Source organism: Garra rufa, chromosome 21 (assembly GCF_049309525.1).
Source record: "Garra rufa chromosome 21, GarRuf1.0, whole genome shotgun sequence".
Taxonomy (NCBI): Eukaryota; Metazoa; Chordata; class Actinopteri; order Cypriniformes; family Cyprinidae; genus Garra; species Garra rufa.
Genome location: NC_133381.1, coordinates 16,428,238 through 16,450,147, shown reverse-complemented (window position 1 = coordinate 16,450,147; position 21,910 = coordinate 16,428,238). Strand labels below are relative to the sequence as shown.

General features: G+C 35.3%; 1 protein-coding gene across 2 annotated transcripts in view; it reads left to right on the top strand.

Annotated features, from left to right (window-relative positions):
• The window catches only part of bicc1a (BicC family RNA binding protein 1a), a 53,643-nt gene extending 33,836 nt beyond the window's left edge, over window positions 1–19,807 (top strand). The window contains exons 6-21 of one of the 2 annotated variants that reach the window (XM_073826959.1): window positions 1,566–1,619; window positions 3,335–3,520; window positions 4,674–4,934; window positions 6,571–6,702; window positions 6,778–6,979; window positions 8,613–8,843; window positions 8,926–9,086; window positions 10,715–10,838; window positions 13,797–13,950; window positions 14,047–14,152; window positions 14,248–14,287; window positions 14,920–15,074; window positions 15,223–15,397; window positions 15,491–15,648; window positions 16,737–16,836; window positions 17,971–19,807. In XM_073826959.1, coding sequence (XP_073683060.1) covers window positions 1,566–1,619; window positions 3,335–3,520; window positions 4,674–4,934; window positions 6,571–6,702; window positions 6,778–6,979; window positions 8,613–8,843; window positions 8,926–9,086; window positions 10,715–10,838; window positions 13,797–13,950; window positions 14,047–14,152; window positions 14,248–14,287; window positions 14,920–15,074; window positions 15,223–15,397; window positions 15,491–15,648; window positions 16,737–16,836; window positions 17,971–18,101 — 2,370 coding nt within the window. In that variant the 3' untranslated portion in view covers window positions 18,102–19,807. Of the gene's footprint in view, window positions 1–1,565; window positions 1,620–3,334; window positions 3,521–4,673; window positions 4,935–6,570; window positions 6,703–6,777; window positions 6,980–8,612; window positions 8,844–8,925; window positions 9,087–10,714; window positions 10,839–13,796; window positions 13,951–14,046; window positions 14,153–14,247; window positions 14,288–14,919; window positions 15,075–15,222; window positions 15,398–15,487; window positions 15,649–16,736; window positions 16,837–17,970 lie in introns of both variants that reach the window. The other variant, XM_073826958.1, reaches the window with a different exon arrangement.
• Window positions 19,808–21,910: the final 2,103 nt, after the last annotated feature.

Below are 21,910 nucleotides of genomic sequence, written 5' to 3'. Positions count from 1 at the left end.
AGCTTACAGATGGAGATGGATATAACTGTAGGCTTAAAACTAAATGCCGTACTATCGTTTTTTCCCCTCAAAGAGTCTAAACGCCCCCGGATTTCAAGTGAAATCAGCGCTGAGAAACTTTGTTGACATATTTACATCCTGTCAGGATGGCATCTAGCGTTTCTTGCCTCTGCCATGTGTAAGCTCTTTCAGTAGCTGTGGTCTACTAAAAGCCTCAAAGACATCAGGGCAAAAGTGGAGAGAACAAAAACGCATGTCTTTACGAAATGTTATTCCTCTTCTTCTTATCGCTAAGAAAGCAGTGAAGACTTTGATCGCTTCTCTTGTTGCCCTTCAACTGAAATTTACAACCAAAACCCGCGCAACGTGGCATCGCATCAATATTTTATTTTCCAGGGTTGTGTATTTTGAGTTGTGTTGCGGTAAAAATAGCAACAGTTAGCGCCAGTAGCTCACAGAGTGTAACCATTTCACATATTAGAAATAATGGCGCCCCCTCATAGTCCAAAATTTGTATAAAACGATATGGATTTTTTTAAATAACGTAGTTTTTCATGTGTTTTCTACCACATATTTCAGTAAGAGATTTATGTTCATTATTTATGTTATAATTAGCCTTAATACCCAGGTTCCCTTAAACATTTTTATCATATCTATTTTTAGGATCTCCATTTTTATTGTAGTAAAAGTTTACCCTAAAATTACATTTTTTTTCTTGTACTGGTGCTTTTGTTTTGTCAAACCTGTAAGATGATGTAACTAATTACGTTATTGGTTCTTGCATGTCTTTTGACCAGTCGTGATGTAGTTGAGGAAAGATTTCTGACAAATAATTACTGCTTTTTGTCTATAGCACCTGAGTCATAACATTTTATTGTGTTTTATCAACACTTTTTTGCTGTTTTAAAAAGTTTTTTTTTTAATTTAGATTTTTGCATGAATTATACCTGCTATGGGAATATGTTTAGTTTTTTTGTGCTAATTTAGCAAAAATCAGAGCAGATCTCTTCCATCCATCCAACATTTTACTATCCAGCACTCTAGCTGAATCATTTTATTGGCTGAGGGACATGAAGCCGTTTGTATTGGCTGGAGGATGAGAACAGTTTGGAGTATGATGGATCTGATTGGCTGTTGGACTGCTCTCAGGTTTAAATAGACTGCTGAGTGGTCTGACGAGGCGTGCAGACAGTTTGGAATGTTAGTAGCGTATACAAGTGCACGCATGGACAAACACCGACTTCGGAGCCAAACCAGATGGACTCTCTGAACTGGGCCCAATCACCTTGTTTCCAAACTGGGAATAATTCTCGCAGGGCGTGATTAAACGTGCGGTTGTCGGGATGAAATGATGGAAACAAAAAAATAAAACTAGCAGGACCTTAATTAGGGTTTTCTGACTGGCACACTGCCACATACATACTCTCATTTAATGTTTCGATGGGTAATAAATCAGGTTTTTGGATGTGACATACAGGATGAGAGAAAGGAATAAACATCTGCACATGTTGTGAAAAAAAAAAATGAAGTACAATAATTTCTTTGTGTCTGTATTTTTCTCTCAGGTGTCAATAGCAGGGCAGCTGACTGGCGTAGAAGCAGCGAGAGTTAAAATACGGGTGAGAATTTGTTTAAAGTTCTTCTTTCTCTTTGGCCCACATATGTGACCCTGGACCACAAAACCAGTCATAAGGTTAAATTTTACAAAACTGAGATGTATACATCACATGAAAGTTCAATAAATAAGCTTTCTATTGATGTATGGTTTGTTAGGATAGGACCATATTTGGCCGAGATACATCGATTTGAAAATCTGGAATCTGAGGGTGCAAAAAAATCAAAATGCTGAGAAAATCACCTTCAAATTAAGTTCTTAACAATGCATATTACTAATCAAAAATTACATTTTGATATATTTATAGTAGGAATTTTACAAAAAATCTTCATGGAACATGATGTTTACTTAATTTCCTAATGATTTTTGGCATAAAAGAAAAATCAATAATTTTGACCCATACTATGTATTTTTGGCTATTGCTACAAATATACCCCAGCGACTTAAGACTGGTTTTGTGGTCCAGGGTCACATATATTATGATCCCTTTGCGACCCATTTAAGCAGCTACACTGCTTATTTGCACAGATAAAGTATCATTATAATGTAGCAAGGATTATATAAAAACAATGTATCCAATGCAATTTTATGGAAAATATACTGAGAATTTACCTACCAGTCAAAAGTTTTTAAGATCTTTTTATGTTTTTTTAAAGTATTTTCTGCTCACCAAGCCTGCATTTATTTGATCCAGAGTACAGCAAAAACAGTACAATTGTAAAATATTTTTACCATTTAAAATAGCTGTTTTCTATTTGAAATGAAATTTATTCTTGTGATCAAAGCTCTTCAATGTCTTCAATGTCACATGGTCCTTTAGAAGTCATTCTAATATGTTGATTTGCTGTTTGAGAAACATTTTTTATTACTATCAATATTTAAAACAGTTGAGTAAATTTTTTCAGGATTCTTTGATGAATAGAAAGATCCAAAGATAAGTAATTATTTGAAATAAAAAGCTTTGCATAATACATTATACACTATACCATTAAAAGACAGAAAAGTCAGAATAAATATTTTTCGGGGCAAAAGAAATGATAGAAATTAATACTTTATTTAGCAGGGATGCCTTAAATTGATCAAACATGATGATAAAGACATTTATAATGTTACAAAAGATTTCTGTTTCAGATAAATGCTGTTCTTCTGAACTTTCTATTCATCAAAGAAACCTGAAAAAATTCTATGCATCTGTTTTCAACATAATAATAATAATAAATGTTTTTTGAGCTGCAAATCAGAATATTAGTATGATTTCTGAAGAATCATGTGACTGGAATAATGATGCAAAAATCACAGGAATAAATTACATTTTAAAATATATTCAAATAGAAAAAAGTTATTTAAAATGGTAAAAATATTTCCAAATGTTTCTGTTTTAGCTGTACTTTGGATCGAATAAATGCAGGCTTGGTAAGCAGAGGAGAGTTATTTGTAATCCTACTGTTCAAAAACTTTTGACTGGTAGTGTATATATAATATATGAAGTTACTCTGTAAATAACTTAAATCTGGACACTTTTTCCTGTCTAATTTTCTGTAGGCTCCGCTAGCACCTCCATGTGGTCTAGTTTGAAAAGCCAATCATAGATCCAATCATAGAACCTTTATGTGCTGCACCCTAGTGGTTGAAATGTCACCATCATTTGGTTTATGCCGTCTTCAACCCATGTGTTGTTGTTTTCCTCAAAAGCACCCTTCTTCCCCATCGTTTCTGTAGGAGCTGTTGCCGTTGATGCTGATGTTTGAATGCAGTGGTTTGGTGCAGAATGTGGACTGTAGCTCTCCTGTAGTTCAGCATATCTCCCACACTTACAACGTCTCCATCTCCTTCAAACCTCCCTCCCGTCTCTATGGCAACACCGCCATCGTCCGTGGCAACCAGAACAATGCCAGTGGCGTTAAGGTGAGAGATGAAGTGATAGACTTATAAATGAATGCTGCTATTGAAAGAGCTAGACTGTTTTTATTAGCGTTGTTTCAGCATTTTATTATGATTTTTATTAATGTAATATTATACATTAAAGGGATAGTTCACCCAAAAATGAAAATTCAGTCATTAATTACTCACCCTCATGTTGTTCCAAACCTGTAAGACCTTCGTTCATTTTAAGAAAAAACGCAAATTAAGATATTTTTGATGAAATCCAAGAGCTTTCTGACCCTGCAACTGACACGTTCAAGGCCCAGAAAGGTAGTAAGGACATTGTTAAAGTAGTCCATGTGACAACAGTGGTTCAACTGTAATTTTATGAAGCTACGAGAATACTTTTTATGCACATTGAAGTCTTGCGAAAAAGTTCCCATAGTTACATTTTCGTCATGAGATCAGGTTGATGATTACATAATAAAAACTGATGAGAACAGAAATTATTCTAATATGTTGATTTACCACTCAAGAGACATTTCTTATTAATATCAGTGTTGAAAACACTTGTTTTTATGGATGCTTTTTTTTTTGATGAATAAAAAGTTCAGAAGAACAATATTTTAATGACAGTTTAAATGTCTTTGCTGTAACTTTTAGTCAGTAAGAATGTATTAAATTGATCAAAAGATCAAAAAAAAAAATACAAAAGCTTACTGACCTTATTGGAAAATCATTCCAAGTGAAAAAATAAATTCTAAATGCTTCGTAAAACTTTCCAAGACATTTTAATATGATGATCCTCATAACATTTAAAAAATAAATTGTTGAAATCTGAATGTTTTTATTAAAAGTCATCTCCCAAAAGTGCATATTTGACCCAAAAACAATCAAAACCTCCTGCTGAAGTTGCATTCATTAGCAGATATGAATTGAGTGGAGCTCCTGAGTAGCAGAAGTACTGAAACTAGGTCATTTCATGAAATGGAGAGATTTAGTTTTCGAGTAGAGCTGCCAGAAATTAAACCTAAAACAGCAGCCTCCACCACATAATGTAAGACATTACAGGAGATGGATGACGTTTTTATTAGTGTGTGTATATGTGTAAGCCCACATGCTGGCATCCCTGTGAGTGTTTTTGCAACTGCAGATCTATATCAAGTGTGTGCTAACATACTTGTGTGTGTTTCAGCGTGGTACGGCTTTGTTATTGGAGCACCTCGCTGGGTCTTTGGCTAGCTCGGTGCTGGTCAGCACACAACTGGACATCGCACCCCAGCACCACAACTTCCTTCTGGGTCGCAACGGAGCCAACGTCAAAAACATCTCCCAGCGCACTGGAGCCCACATACACTTCCCCGAGCTTAATACTCACAACACGCACACTAGCCGCTCTGCCGTCTACATACAGGGCAGCATTGACGCCGTATGTGCGGCGAGACAGCAGCTAATGGTATGGCAACAGTTTTTTCTATTCAGTCTTATACTCTTTAATTTACTATCTCTTTCCATGTTTGTGGCCAATCTGTGAAACAGAACACATGTTCTGTTGAAAGAGCTGAAATTGAGAGAGATGTTTGGATGAGAGTCACTGTAAGTACTGACAGATGATGAGACTCATGCTGGGCTGGCTGAAGACCTTGAGGCTTTAAGCAACGTGCCCGACCAGAGGGATTGCAAGGCACATGCCAGACTTATTCTTCTCGTCTGCTCTTATTTTTTCAAAACAGGAAATGCAGATTTAGCCACGCTGCCATTTCAGACTATAATTTAATCTGTCTCATAATAGGCACGTGCAAAACTACATCTTTTCAAAGTCGATCAGTCGGTGAATTGCCTGAAGGACTAAAGGGCTGATCAGCATTTTTGTTTTAGTATTATTTTTATGCTATTATAGAATATTATATTCAGTTTTCATTTTAGTTTAAAGCTTTTTATTAAATTGTAATTTATTTTTCTGTTTTAGTAATTTTGGTATTTAAGTTCAGCCTAATGTTATTTCATTTAGTTGCCAAGGCATCATTTCTAATTTCCCTTTAATTTTTTTTAATATTTGTTTTTAATCTTATTGCAGCTTTATTGGCATTATTATTCTGAGTTCAAAAGTTAAGATCAGTCATCAGCAATTGAACAAAATATCTATAAATAATAAAGAAAAAAAATATATACATATATAATACTAATAAATCAAATAAATAATAAATTTATATTATAAATATAATATATATAAATAAATATAAATAAAATCAATTTTTGTATGTATGTATGTATATATATATATATATATATATATATATATATATATATATATATATATATAACAATATTATATTTTGTATTTTATATTACAGCTTTATTTCAATTCATAAAACATGATTTAAAGGAGTATTTTGATTTCAAAAGTTCAAAAGCAACTGAACAAAATATCTATAAATAATAAATATATTATAAATATTCAGCAATAATTGAACAAAATGTACTATTATAAATAATAAATCTAAAATATATATAAATATTATAAATCACATATATATATTATTTTTTATTGGTATTTAGTAGCTTTATTTCTATTCATAAAAAAATATTTAAATCATATTCTGATTTCAAAAGTTAAGCTTAGTCAACAGAAATATAATATATATATAAATATTAAACAATAATTGAACAAAATATATTATAAATAATAAACATTATTTTATATATATATGAGTATAATTATTAATATACAAATGTGTTTGGCATTGTAGTAGGCATTATAGTTCATTTATGTAAGTGAGCATACCAAAATAAATTTAACTGTGACATATTATACCCAAAAAAATCTTCATACAGTGGACTACAAGTAAAATTAATAAAAATTTGATTGAAAATTTGACACTTTGACCTGACCATGTTTTGTTAGATACCTTTCTATCAAAGTTATCTGACATTATCAAGATGAATTTGTTCTGACACAGTTTAACTCATGAGTTCTTGTCATATTTTATTACCATTTTCTAAACTATAGCAAATAAACTGTGATAATGTGAGAAATGTTAAAGATGTCTGAATAAATTTTGGTTTGACTGTATATGTGCTGTGTATTTTAGGGCTGTCTGCCGTTGGTGTTGCTGTTTGACATTAAGGAGGAAATGGAGGTGGCATCTCAGGTCGTCACTACCCTTATGGAGCAGCTGGATGTCTTCATCAGTATTAAACCTAAACCGAAACAGCCCAGCAAGGTAATACATACCCAGCTCTTTCGTGTAAATGTGGTACATTTAGCCTCTGTCACTGACTGTATGTCTTTTTCTCAGTCTGTGATAGTAAAGAGTGTGGAAAGAAATGCTGGGAGTATGTATGAGGTCCGCAGGATCCTGTTGGGTCTGGAGTCCAGCTGTGTGCCTACTTCTATTAACCTTGTGGCTGTTAACGGACATGCTCCTTCCTCCCCTCCCCTGATTGGCTCTATTGGACTGGACACTCTAGCTTCAGCTGGACTGAGGCTAAGCACTCTGGGTAACGTAGTTGTATATTTAGATATTTTTATATATGTTTTATGACTTATATATGATTTAAATGTAATTCCTTGAATGTGTATTCTAAGCAAGGCCTGTTTATGTCAGTACAACATACACAGCCCTGCTTTAGCTCTGCAGTCACTATAATTACTACTGTCTGTGTTGGTAGATTACAACTCATGCTGCCAAGCAGATCCATAATTAGCTACAGCTGTATGTGTGTGTATTTGTGCTTGCCTAAGTTCCACATTCACTCACACACTATTAGTGTGACTTAAAACAGTCGCCTCTGTTGTTCTCAAAACTTAAGCTGTGTTGTTCTCATGCACAAATTGTGCATATTTGCAGTAGTTACATGAAGGATCCATGCCATAATGGTAATAAAAAGTTAACAATTGTAATGATAACAGTAGTTTTGTTTCACAAACATCTGCTCACCAAGCCTGCATTTGTGATCATAGTCACATGATCCTTCAGAAATCATTCTAATTTTCGGATTTGCTGCTCAGAGTAGCATTTCAGGTTTCTTTGATGAACAGAAAGTTCAGAAGAACAGCATTTATCTGAAATAGAAATCTTTTGTAACATTATAAATGTCTTTAAATTTGATCAAAAGTGATGATAAATTACTGTTAAAAAATATACATACTGACTCAAATCTTTTGAATAGTATAGTGTATAAGCTTTTTATTTCAGTTAAATACTGATCTTTAGATCTTTCTATTCATCAAAGAATCTTAAATAACTGTTTTAAATATTGATAATAATAATAATAAATCTTAAACAGCTAATCAGCTTATTAGAATGACTTCTGAAGGTTAATGTGACACTGAAGACTGGAGTAATGATTCTGAAAATGTAACTTTGATCACAGGAATACATTTTTAAAATATATTGCAGTTTTAAAATATATTCAAATAGAAAGCAGTTATTTTAAATAGTAAAACATGTTTTAGTCAGGTACAATCAGGTTTATTATTATTTACTAAAACCTACAAAACATTGTTTTGTTACTGAAAATAAACATTAACTGAAATAATACAATTAAAAAAAACTTAAAACAAAACACTTTACATTTAAAAGATACATTTTTTAGGTAGGGTTAAAATAACTAATACAACTAGTAAAAATAAAGCTACATCTAAAAACAGAAACCTGAGAACAAAAAATGAAAATATTATCAAAAAGTATATCAGTGATAATAAAATGTGACCCTGGAGCACAAAACCTCTCTTAAGTAGCACAGTTATATTTTTAGCAATAGCCAAAAAAACATTGTATGGGTCAAAACTATCGATTTTTCTTTTAGGCCAAAAATCATTAGGATATGAAGTAAAGATCATGTTCCATGAAGACATTTTGTAAATTTTCTTTTGTAAATATATCAAAACTTAATTTTTGATTAATAATTTGCATTGCTAAGAACTTCATTTGGACAACTTTAAAGACAATTTTGCTCAGATTCCAAATTTTCAAATAGTTGTATTTCGGACAAATCTGTCCTAACAATCAATGGTAAGCTTATTTATTCAGCTTTCAGATGATGTATAAAATACATCAAAGCTAAATAAAAAATTCAGAACCTGATCGCTAATGCTAATTCACTCTTTCTTTTCTCTCTCTTTCATCAGCTGGTCTTCTAAGGTCGTCTGTCAGCCCCATTCCTAACGGTTCCCCAAACCCAAACTGTGTTCTTAATGGGCACGGCTCTGTGTTAAACATTCAAAACGGAGCAATGAACAACACACAGCACATTCATACACCTTCACATACACCTGCTCACACACACACACATTCACATGCTACTGGTCACACAGCTTCACTTTGGGCCAGTGCACTGAGTTCAACAACTAACACAGCAGGTGAGTGTGTGCTCTTTTCAACCACATATATTATATATGTGTGTGTTACATAACCCTCTCTTTCTCTCTGTCCCTGCCTCAGGGTTTTCCACAGACCTGATGTTGCAGTCAGTGTCTCAGTCGACTCTCAGTGGTCTTCTGCTCCCTGGGGTCCAGAGTCAGGCACACAACCACACACCGTCGCCTCCACCTGGACTCGCACCAATACACAAACCAGCCAGTGCAGAACATCTCAACGGACATGTGAGAAACTTACTAAATTGTAGGGCTGGCCCCAAATAGTCGACTAAATGTTAGTCGACGACAAGAGGCTTGGTCAACCAAAATGTTATTAGCTGCTTAGTCTTAGAAAAAAAAAATCCACAGGAAGTGGCGGAGTCACACAGTCCATGATGGACAGATCATTAACGGGTGGTCTATGTGGTAATATAGTATATCGGACAGGACATCCAAACGCTCACCTATCATTCATCAACCTCAAATATGGCTTATCATCTGAAAGATGTATGTAGTAGTAACTTGACATGCCTGCTCAATCTAATGTTAACCTAGAAAATGTGCGCTATTGTAGTGTCTGTGCGGAGAGTGGAAGCTGAACAGTAGCGCACGCACTGCAGCGAAACGTTGGGTTTTTGTAAAATAATGAAAGCAAACCGGATGCGGTTTCTGCCGTCTCAGTCTCTGTGAACTTCTGTGCAAAACTTGTAAGCTCTGTGAATACTTGCCTTACAGACATGAAAAATATATATATAGAGAGTGAAATGTCTACTTTTAAATGAACCATTTAAAATAGAAAACAAATATTCTCAGATTATTTAATCTGTATGAAACATGGATCAGACGCATCCACTACTGCGAAGATGACGAGTCAGTGTTGCTGAATGCATCTCTTAAGCCTAAAACAAAGAAAGCACTAGTTTATCAATGAATTATTAAAACGTTAATACAGTCTCCTTGCTGTTTATCTGCCGGTGTGCTGTGGCAAGCTTTTATTTGTGTGCTTGAGCACTCATTAGGCTATGTAGGCAATTAAAGGCTCATTATTATGATTTACACTACCAGTCAAAAGTTTGGGGTCAGTAAATTTTTCTTCTTCTTTTTTTTTGAAAGAAATTAATACTTTTATTCACCAAGGGTGTGTTAAATTGATAAAAAGTGATAGCAAATACTTACATTGTTAGAAAATATTTATATTTTGAATAAATGCTGTTCTTTTGAGCTTTTTATTCATCAAAGAATCCTGAAAAAATATCACAATTTCTAAATAAATACTTTGCAGGGCAACTGTTAGATCCAATATAGATCATTCTAATAATAAATCAGAATATTAGAATGATTTTCGAAGGATCATGTGACACTTAAGACTGAAGTAATGGCTGATGAAAATTCAGCTTTGCATCACAGGAATAAATTAAATTTGAAAGTATATTAAAATAGAAACCATTATTTTATATTGTAATAGCATTTCGCAATATTACAGTTTTTTCTATATTTTTGATTAAATAAATGCAGCACTAATGAGCATAATAGACTTTCTTTAAAAACATTACAACTCTTACTGACCCCAAACTTTTGACCTGTAGTGTATATGGTTTATTAATAAACGTGCGACTAATGGTCGACTAAGGCTTAAAATGAACTACTAGTCGACCAGAAAAAGCTTTAGTCGAGGGCAGCCCTATTTAACTGTATACCTTTTTAGGCATTATAGATTAAGTTATGCTGCCTTTTAAGCCAAGTCTTTTTGGCCAAATCAAGGCAGCATCATATGTGTACTTTATGGATATGACAATGCCAAAATGAGTACATCTGTTTTGTTTAAAACTCATTATCCGTTTGTGTTTGTAATGGTTGTTATGTGTATGTTGCAGCTCGCCAGTTCTGTGTACGGTCGAATCTCCTCTGTATCGCTGAACTCCGCCCATTGTGACACAAGCCAGGAAGTCATTGGACATAACCAGACAGAATCCATTTCCAATAAATCTGCAGATGAAGGTATAAAACACTAACCTTTCATACACTTTATGGACAAAAGTATTGGGACACATGAGCATTACACCAACAGGGATGTAATGACATTATATTATGAATACATGGACATTAAAGGGATAGTTCACCCAAAAATTAAAATTCTGTCATTAATTACTCAGCTGTGTGTTGTTCCAAGCTAGTTAGACCTTCGTTTATCTTCAGAACACAAATTAAGATATTTTTGCTGAAATCCCAGTGCTTTCTGACCCTCCATAGACAGCAACGTGTCTGCCACAGTTAAAGACCCAGAAAGTCCGAATGTCAGTCTTAAATGCACATTCACTATGTTTCATAGTTGAGTTGCTGTCTATGCAGGCTCAGAAAGCTCTGAGATTTAATCAAAAACGTAAATTTGTGTTCTGAAGATGAACGAAGGTCTTACGGGTTTGAAACGACATGAGGGTGAGGTGAGGTTTTGGGTGAAGTATTCCTTTAATAATGGAGTTTGTCCTCTGGCTCTAACAGCTTCCACTTTTCTGGGAAGGCTTTTCACAAGATGTTGGAGTGTTTCTGTGGGAATTTTTGCCTGTTCATCCAGTAGAGCATTTGTGAGGTCAAGGCACTGACGTTGGAAAAGAAGTTCTGGCTCGCAGTCCAGGTGTTTGACAGGGTTGAGGTCAGGGCTTCATGCAGCCCAGTCAAATTATTCCACACAAGACTCATCCAATCCTGTCTTTTTGGACCTTGCTTTGTGTACTAGGGCACAGTCATGCACAGTCATGGCCTTCTTCAAACTGTTCCCACAAAGTTGGAAGCATATTATTGTCCAAAATGTTTTGGTATGCTGAAGCATTAAAGGCAAAAATCACCCAAAAATGAAAATTAGTCATTAATTACTCACCCTCATGTCGTTCCAAACACGTAAGACCTTTGTTCATCTTCAGAACACAAATTAAGATATTTTTGATGAAATCCAGCCACTTTCTAACCCTGCTTAGACAGCAATACAACTACCATGTTCAAGGCCCAGAAAGGTAGTTAGGACATCAATAAAATAGTCCATGTGACAGCAGTGGTTCAACCATAATGTTATGAAGCTACAAGAATATTTTTTGTGCCCAAAGAAAACAAAAATAACAACTTATTCAATCATTTCAAAAGTTTTACTGGTTTGAAATGACATGAGGCTGGGCCTAGTTCAACCCCTGAGAAACAGGCCCATATCCCATTATCCCTCCTCTGTTAAACTTTACAGTTGGCACCATACAGTCAAACAGGTAACAGTCTCCTGACATCTGCCAAATCCTAAATCATGCTGCCAAATACAGAAGCTTGACGTGTTTCCACTGCTCCAGAGTCCAGTGGCAGAGTGCTTTACACCACTCTATCCAATGCTTGGCATTGTACTTGGTGATGTGAGGCTTGCATGCAGCTGCTCGGCCAGGGAAATCCATTCCATGAAGCTCCTTCCGCACAGTTTTTGTGGCAATATTAATGCCAGTGGAAGTTTGGAACTCTTCAGCTGCGCAATCAGCAGGGCATTGGTGACTTTTACTCACCATGTGCCTCAGCACTCTGTGACCCCGCTCTTTGACTGTACATGGTCTTCTACTTTGTGGCTGAGTTGCTGTTGTTCCTAAATGCTTTCACTATCCAACAATACCACCTACAGTGGAATATCCAGCAGGGATGAAATTTCACCAACTGACTTATTGCAGAGGTGCTTGAATTACAGTACTATGCTTGAATTGACTTTCTGAACAACCCATTTTTTCCGAATTGCTTATAAATGCAGAATGCATGGCTAGGTGCTTGATTTTATATGCCTGTGGCAATGGGTCTGATTGAACCCAAATATAATAATTAAGAGGTGCATCCCAATAACTTTGTCCATATAGTGTATTTGTCTCTTTCAGTCTTTCTACAGTATCTGTCTATCTACAGTTGTGGTCAAACGTTTACATATAGCTTGCAGAATCTGCAAAATGTTAATTATTTTACCAAAATAAGAGGGATCATACAAAATGTGTGTTATTTTTTTATTTAGCACTGACCTGAATAAGATATTTCACATTAAAAGATATTTACATATAGTCCACAAGAGAAAATAATAGTTGAATTTAAAAAAATGATCCTGTTCAAAAGTTTACATACACTTCATTCTTAATACTTTGTTACCTGAATGATCCACAGCTGTCTTTTTTTGTTTAGTGATAGTTGTTTGTGAGTCCCTTGTTTGTCCTGAACAGTTAAACTGTCTGTTGTTCTTCAAAATCCTTTAGGTCCCACAAATTCTTTGGTTTTTCAGCATTTTTGTGTATTTGAACCCTTTCCAACAATGACTGTATGATTTTGAGATCCATCTTTTCACACTGAGGACAGCTGAGGGACTCGTATGTAACTATTACAGAAGTTTCAAATGCTCACTGATGCGCCAGAAGAAAAAATTAAGACTCCTCTTTGAATTTGAAGATCAGGGTAAATTGAACCTATTTTGTCATCTGGGAAGCATGTACCTACCTTCTGTAGAGAAGGGCAGTACTAAATGAAAAATATATATTTAGGCAAAACAAGAAAAATTTACACATCTTCACTCTGTTCAAAAGTTTTCACCCCCTGGCTCTTAATGCATCATTTTTCCTTCTGAAGCATCAGTGAGCATTTGAGCCTTCTGTAATAGTTGCATATGAGTCCCTCAGTTGTCCTCGGTGTGAAAAGATGGATCTCAAAATCATATAGTCATTGTTGGAAAGGTTTCAAATACACAAAAATGCTGGAAAAACAGAGAATCTGTGGGACCTGAAGGATTTTTCTAAAGAACAGTAGGCAGTTTAACTGTTCAAGACAAACAATGAACTCATGAACAACTATCACTTAACAAATCCATCTATCTATCTTACATTTTTTGCAACTCTAATGTACTGTGCACAGTATTGATGCATTTTATTGTTATTCCACTGTTTATGTCTGTGTGTATATCAGGCTCAGATACGTTTGTTGAAGTGGGCATGCCCAGAAGCCCGTCTCACTCAGCCAATGGGAATGAACTAAAGCAGATGCTGGCCTCTTGCACTGTGTCGTCAGGGAAACGACAAACGGTGGAACTTCTGCAGAGAACCAAGAACTCACTTCTTCAGTATGTTTAGTCATACAATTACCTTACACCTCATGACAATTCAGTTGGGTTTATTTAAGGTTACACTTTTAATTTTGTTTGCATGTGTATGTACAGTGTTGAGTGTGTTTTGGCCGATTCTGATTGTGAGAATCCAGTGGCTGACAAAAGAGCACCAGGAAGTGAGAGAGCCGCAGAAAGACGACTTGCACCACATATGCAGGTTTATATACACATACACACACACATTGTACTTCCATACAAGTGTACACAAATTAAAACATATTCAAACTGTCATTATTCATCAATGTTTTTCAGGCTTTTGACTATGAGAAAAAGAAGCTACTGGCCACTAAAGGTAAGTAAACACTTGATCTCTTAAAGGGTTAGTTCACCCAAAAATGAAAATTCTGTCATTAGTTACTCACCTTCATGTCGTTCCAAACCCGTAAGGCCTTCGTTTATCTTTGGAGCACAAGTTAAGATATTTTTGATAAAATCCAAGAGCTTTCTGACCCTGCATAGACAGCAACTGACACATTGAAGGCCCAGAAAGGGAGTAAGGACATTGTTAAAATTGTCCATGTGACATCAGTGGTTCAGCCATAAATTTATGAAGCAGAAATTGTTGAATAAATTTTTTTTGCACACAAGAAGTATTCTTATAACTTCATAAAGTTACGGTTGAACCACTGATGTCACATGGACTATTTTGATAATGTATTGTCTACCTTTATGGGCCATAAAACATTTAAGTTGCATTGCTATCTATGGAGGATCAGAAAGCTCTCAGATTTCATAAAAAATATCTTAATTTGTGTTCTGAAGATGAACGAAGGTCTTATGGTTTTGGAACAACGTGGGTGAGTAATTAACGACAGAATTTTAATTTTTAGGTGAACTGTCCCTTTAATTTAACATCTGTATGTGTAAATATACATAAGATTACTAGTTAGGTTGTGGTTAAACAGTTGTGCTGTTTTTGCATAGCCATGCTGAAGAAGCCGGTTGTGACAGAGATTCGGACGCCCACAAATACCTGGAGTGGATTGGGCTTTTCTAAATCTATGCCAGCGGAGAGCATTAAAGAGCTGCGTAGGGCACACCATGTGCCTTATAAACCCAGCATAAGCACTACTTATGAGGTACAAACTCATCGGTGCACAGTCACGTGCAGTATGAAATTAGTTGAGTTTATATAAAGCTGCATCTAATAGTTTTAATAATGATCTCCTCAAAAAATTATTTGAAAATGCTGGTTTTCAAGGTTGCTTTTCGTGTATATGGTTTCAGGACTCTCATCTCTCTGTCTCGCACTCTGGGAGTCAGGAGGGTTTGTGTAACGACACCAAATCCGATAATTGGGGGGATTTGAATGGGAATGTTAACATCAATGGGAACGGACTGCCAGGAAATTCTGACTTTTCCCCCGCTGTCAGCAGCCCAAAGAGAATCAAGAACAAATCTTGTAAGATTCTTCTAAACATGAAGCAACAAACAAAATTTACTGCCTAATCATTAGTTCTGTCTTTCACTTTTTTATGTGTGTTTGGGTCAGTAGATGAGCAGTATCTGAGCAGCAGTAATTATATGGACAGTATCTCTATGTCTGGCAGCAATGGCTGCTCTCTCAGTTCATCTCTCAAAGGAACAGATCTCCCTGAGCTGTTCAGCAAACTCGGCCTCGGCAAATACACAGACATCTTCCAGCAGCAGGAGGTAATTTGTTAACATTTGAGTAATGAATATAGATTTGCATGTTTTTGCAATGTTTAAAGCAGATTAGTGTAAATCATCAATCAAAAACTGTCCATGAAGTGTTCAGTTTTTATATTAAAATGTTTTGGTAAAATATACAGTGGTGGCCAAAATTATTAGAACACTAGTATTTTCACCAGATAAAAATGGTTTTAAGTCAGTTATTTATTTTGCTGTAGTGTGTCAGTAGGAAATATCAGTTTACATTTCCAAACATTCATTTTGCCATTAATTGTAATAATCCAGTGAGATTTTAGTTTGCACAAGGAGTCTGACAACAGCCAGTGCTCCACACAGAGATCTGATCTCATCATCATCCAGTCTGTCTGGAATGACATGAAGAAACAGAACAAACTGATACTGAAAAGAATGTCATAAATAGATTTTCTTTAATTAAATCAACATTTGGTGTGACCATCCTTTGCGTTTAAAGCAGCTTTTGCCTTAGGCAGCTTTGCAGGTAGGTCTGTTAAAGCATCTTGGAGATGCCACAGTTCTTCTGGATTTAGTCTGTCTCAGTTTGTTGTGTTTCTTCATGTCATTCTAGACAGACTGGATGATGATGAGATCAGATCTCTGTGTGGAGTATTGTCTGTTGTCAGACTCCTTGTGCTAACAAAAATCTCACTGGGTTATTACAATTAATGGCAAAATTAATGTTTGTAGTGTAAACTGATATTTCCTACTGACACACTACAGCAAAAGTTAGAAATAACTGACTTAAAACCATTTTTTAGTTGTTGAAAATACTAGTGTTCTAATGATTTTGGCCACCACTGTATATTTAGACAGATATTGATCTTTGTGTATTGTCATATTGCTGCTTAAAAATATGATTAAATATTATTCCTGTGTTCATTTAGTACAAGCAGCGTTAAAAACATGCATTGGATATTTTTTAGCATTTTTTTCTTGCATTAAACATTTTGAATCTATTGGGAAATAGCTTTGCTAATTCACCTTGCAAGCTCTAAAAATAAGGATTAGTGGATCTATTTTTTTTTTTTTTTTGTAAATGCTTATTTATGTGTATGTCTGTTGTCTAATAGATTGACCTGCAAACATTTGTCACACTAACGGATCCAGACCTAAAGGAACTGGGAATCACAACATTTGGTGCTCGCAGGAAAATGTTACTGGCAATCTCAGGTCAGTACGCTTTGTGTTTATATCTAAGCTACAGATCAATGGAAACAAATGCAGTGGGTTTGGTAGGGGCTAATTGAGAATGAATGGGGGAAAGTAATGTCTTCATCGCAATATGATTGGATATAACTGGTTATGATCAGCTGTGATTGGTTCATGAGATAAATCCCGCCTCTTGTGTTCATGCACATTCCACGTTCGCAAATCAGTCTGGATAAACAATATAATGGCGTTAATGCGAAGATTAATTTTAAAAAGTAAGTAAATAACTCACACACTTAGATATAACCAATTTGTTATGTCAAAATAAGGCTTGAAATGGCATGAAGACATTATCTGTGGGAGTTTTCAGTAAGTAATCAGCTTGGTATGTGTCTGTGACCAATATTTACAAAGCTTTGATGACTGATGATCAAAAAAATTTAGTTTTTTTTTTATATATAAAATGCTTAACACTAACTTGATGAGATTCATACATGGCTTTAATAAACAGAATATTCATTAATAATAAAATAAAATAGAATAGTTTTTTGTTTTCTTTTTCTGATAGTGTAATGTTTATTTAACCAAGAAAATATGACTGGGACATGAATTTACATTTGATTTAAAGGTGCCATAGAATGCATTGATACAATGTTCTCTGATATCTACATAGAAGGTATATGGCATAGGAAAGGGCAAAAAATCTCCAGAAACAGTTTTACAGATCCATTTACAACCCTAGGATTTGTCCCTAGAATGAAATGGTCTGTTATTACCTTATTTGGAAGGTTCATGAATAATAATGATGAGCTCTGCTCTGATTGGCTGTTTCACAGAGCGGCTCATTTCAGTAGCTCGCACATGGAGGAAAATATATATTTAATCCGATTTATTCACGGAGCCCGAGCCGCTATTATGCAGGGCACTGAAACCGTCTTTTATTAGAACGCTTTATTTGTTTTCCTTGCCTTTCTGAGAACAGACACCAACACATCCCTGCACTTAATATCCTCTGCACAACCTGGAACATAACATTTATTCCTGTGATCTTCCATTTTCGCTATTGTCCTTTTTCTCACAATAGCCTAGCTACAGAATTTCTGATGATTGGTGTTTACTTTACTGATTGCTGATGATATTTAAATGTCTCCTCAGAGCTGAATAAGAGCAGGAGGAAGCTTTTTGACACACCCAACATACGCTCCTCCTTCCTAGACGGCGGGGCTAGCGGTCGTCTTTCGCGCCAGTTCCACGCAGACATGGCGAGTGTCAGCGGCCGCTGGTGATCTTTTACCTGTGAGAATGTGGATCAGGAACCACTTCATACTGGACTCTGATTGATAGAGAAAGCCAAAAAGCGTTAGAAAATGTGTTGAGGTGTTATCAAGGTTTCTTTTTGTGCCTTAAGTATATGAAAGGGAATTAATTCAATATTGTTAAGAGAATGTGCCGTTAATGTTGTCTTTCATTTACTCTGAGCGAACAGGCAAAGCACAGAGTTTAAAAACCAACCGTACTGCCAGCAAGAGCGCTTCAGTATCGGTGTCTAGCACTTTAATATGTAAACTCTGTTGTTTTTGCCGGTAGGTTGTATGCAATGTCTGTCTTGTGTAACGTCGGACCGTCCAGTATCAAAGCCGAACACATGCACTAATTTAGCAGGTATTTCCAGATCACACACAACCAGTTGATGCTTATGTTGTCTACCAGACTGTTATACTCACGATTCAGTTTAATTACTCATTGGTCCTTGTGGTATTGTCGTATTTTAAATATATTTTATTTTATAGTTTCATTATGTTTTCGTATTTTTATGTTAATCTTTTTAAAGGCATTATCAGTTGACTTTTTATTGTTTTGGTTCTTTTCTTTTGACATCTTTTGTTTTTTTATTGTTTATTCTGTGGTCGGAACGTGTACTCATCTCAAACAGATGTCAGCCATTCTTATGGTGTAAATGAAGTCTTTTCTGAAGGAATATGTTTGAAAATATTCTCCATAAAATTCCAGTGTTCTGTTTAATCCGTATTTACCTTTTACTTGTAGCACAGACATCAAGTTTAACCTGCTTTAGGTACTTTTCGAGTCTTAGTGGGATGTTTGTTGAAAGGTATGTATAATGGAATACCTTTCCTTCCTACGTTTCTGAAAAGGTTTTTTTTTTCAGGGTTGTGTGCATAAGTGTGTGTACTGATCTTTTACTCATAGCGCAAACCCATAAATTAACTCAAGGGCTACTTGTAGCAAATTTATAATTTTTCAGATACTTTCAAATGACTTTTTCCATCATTCTGTAAAGTTTTTCGTTGCTGTTGTTCTTTACCAAACATCAGTGTTACCGGTCTTTAATTTGTTTACATTTATGTTAGGTTCGTAGTATATTCACGGTACAGCCTACAAAGAAGAATGTATAACACATAGAAAGCTTTTTGAAATCAAATGTTGTTAAATACAACATCAGAAACAAAAAATATGTACTTTACAAAGATAAAATTCCTAATCAAAGTGGTACCAATATATATGGTTACTAAACTGTTTGTGATCAAGATTCATGTTTTCTTTGCATGTGACAAGACAAATCATGTGTTCATTCAGTTCAAACAACTTCACTGTTTTAGCAGTGTCAATTTTTTTTTGTTCCGAGCGAACAACTGTGTTGTTCTGTCGTTCTAATTGTGCTTCCTTCTTCGTCGAAGTGGAGCATTATGGGAGAATTGTTTTGTTTTGGATGTGACACTGGCATTTGTATCACATTTAAGTCTGACAAAGGGAACAATGTTCGTGTTTTTGCCTTGTAAGAATGTTCTGTAAATCCAAATCAGTGTCTCTAAAAATGGACAGAAGCCATTTGCTGCCTGTGATTTCTAGTGTTGCCAGAGTAAAACTCTCTGAGAGTAACAGAAAAGCAATTTAAAGTAAAAGTGAAAGAACAAAAATATTTGAAATGTTTGCCACTGATTTGTGGTTTTGTTCTGGAAAATAAAAATGTTTGCAAGCCAAATCAAATTTGCTTTATATTTTGTTAACAATCCATAAATTTCTTCAGGTACACAATCAAATCAAAGAGAGGGAGAGAAAGAGGTATAAATGTGTGGTTGTTTGATGAATGCAGATATAAAAAAACACTAACTAAATGGCCAAGTTGAGACCGTAAGAGCACATTTAGGGTTGATGATAATGGCAATCTACACTGGCACTGCAACCAAAAAATCACTATCCGCTTCACACATCTCAAAGGACACAGACAGGCACTTCTCTTTTGAAAGTAATAGCAAAGACATGGGTAATTATGTGTGATTTAATGGTGTGTTTTGCATATTAATGTACATCTGCCTCTAAATAGAGAAACTGCAGGAACTGTGTGTGAGAGAGAGAGAAAGAGAGAGACCTGGGAGGGTGAAGCTGTCAGGATGATGTGAAAGAGTGCAATACAAAAATAAAAGTGAGTAATTAACAAGCAACAAAGCTTTGAACCTCCTGGCTTTACTATTTTGGAGCTAGCTAATTTAATGCTGTGAGACATAAACCACCATTAGCTATTGAACTGCATGAGAGAGAAGATCTGATGCATGAAGGGGAAAAGCTGTTCTGTATTGTGTTGGCGTAGACTGAGTCGGTATAGGTTTGTACCCAAAAACAAAATTACATGCTGCCTCTTAAACAGAAAAAATCTGTAGCAAATGTGAGTTTGCATTTAGGCAATTGTATTAAATGATATTTCTAAATAATATTTCTCATCATTTTGGTAAAGATATTTGGATTTTTACACAGTAGGGGGCGCCATTTGCTTTATTTCTAGATAGATTGTTGTAATGTACATCAATAAGAAATGCAATTTTCTAACAGCCTTGTGAATTTTTTTTAAAGAAATCGTAATCTTAATTGTGACTTTAATTTCTAGCCTTTGGGACTACTAATGGGCAACGTGCTTATTATTAAATAACATTTCAATTATTATCTTTTAGCAAAATTGTGAAGCCGCCCTGAGCAAAATTAGTGTTTCTTTCATCGACGAATGACTGATAAGCATACACAATGTAGACATTAGTTTTAATGAAACACAATAAAAGTAGTGTTGGTCACGCACAGTGGTTTATTTATTTATTTTTTATTTACTGGCTATATAAATCTGAGAGAATCTTTTTGGTATGCGTATTGAAAAGATCTGAATCACCAGTCGTAAATTATTGTTCTCAGTGAATTCTCGATTCAATCATAGCACTCCACCTACTGGTGTAAATGGCTGATGAGCATACACAATGTAGACACAAATTTAAATGAAACATAATAAAACTTGTGTCGGCTGTGAATGACACGTACAGTGTTTTTGTTTTTTCCAGTCGGTTCACTGACTGGACCAACCAGTTAAGGAATCTGAAGCAATCTTTTTGGTACGTGAATTCAAAAGATTTGAATAACTGGTCATATAATTTATTGTTATGAGAGAATTATCGATTTACTTATAACATGCCACCTACTACAGTAAATGACTGATGAGCATGTAGACATGAATTTTAATGAAACACAATAAAACGTGTGTTGGTCACGCACAGTGGTTTATTTAAAAAATAATTAATTATTTATTTTTTTCATTTACTGGCTATAAATCTGAGAGAAACTTTTTGGTAGGCGTATTCAAAATTAGAATCACTGGTCGTGAATTATTATGAGTGAATTGATTATCGCGCTCCAGCTCCTCCCATATGGCTCTGCAGCGAGCACCCTCTCATTTTAGTGGCGTCCGATAAGGATCGCTCATGTGTCGTCATCATGACGTATTCTCAGTGGGGAACGCAAAGCATTTTGGGAATCCGCGGCACAAACATTAGGCGCCAGACTTGATTGCATGGAGGGAAGAGTTCAAGATGCCGTCTACCTGCTGTGTTATATACTGCAATAGTCGTTCTCACGATAGAAGTGGCTTAAAGCTTAAGAACGGAATATCCTTTTATCGTTTTCCAGCGTGGAATAATAATTGTACAAGCCATGTTTTAGAGGTGACAAAAATGCGACGAATGGCATGGATAACCGCAGTAAGGAGACCCAATTTGTTTCTGTGATCAAAGCTGAATTTTCAGCATCATTACTCCAGTCT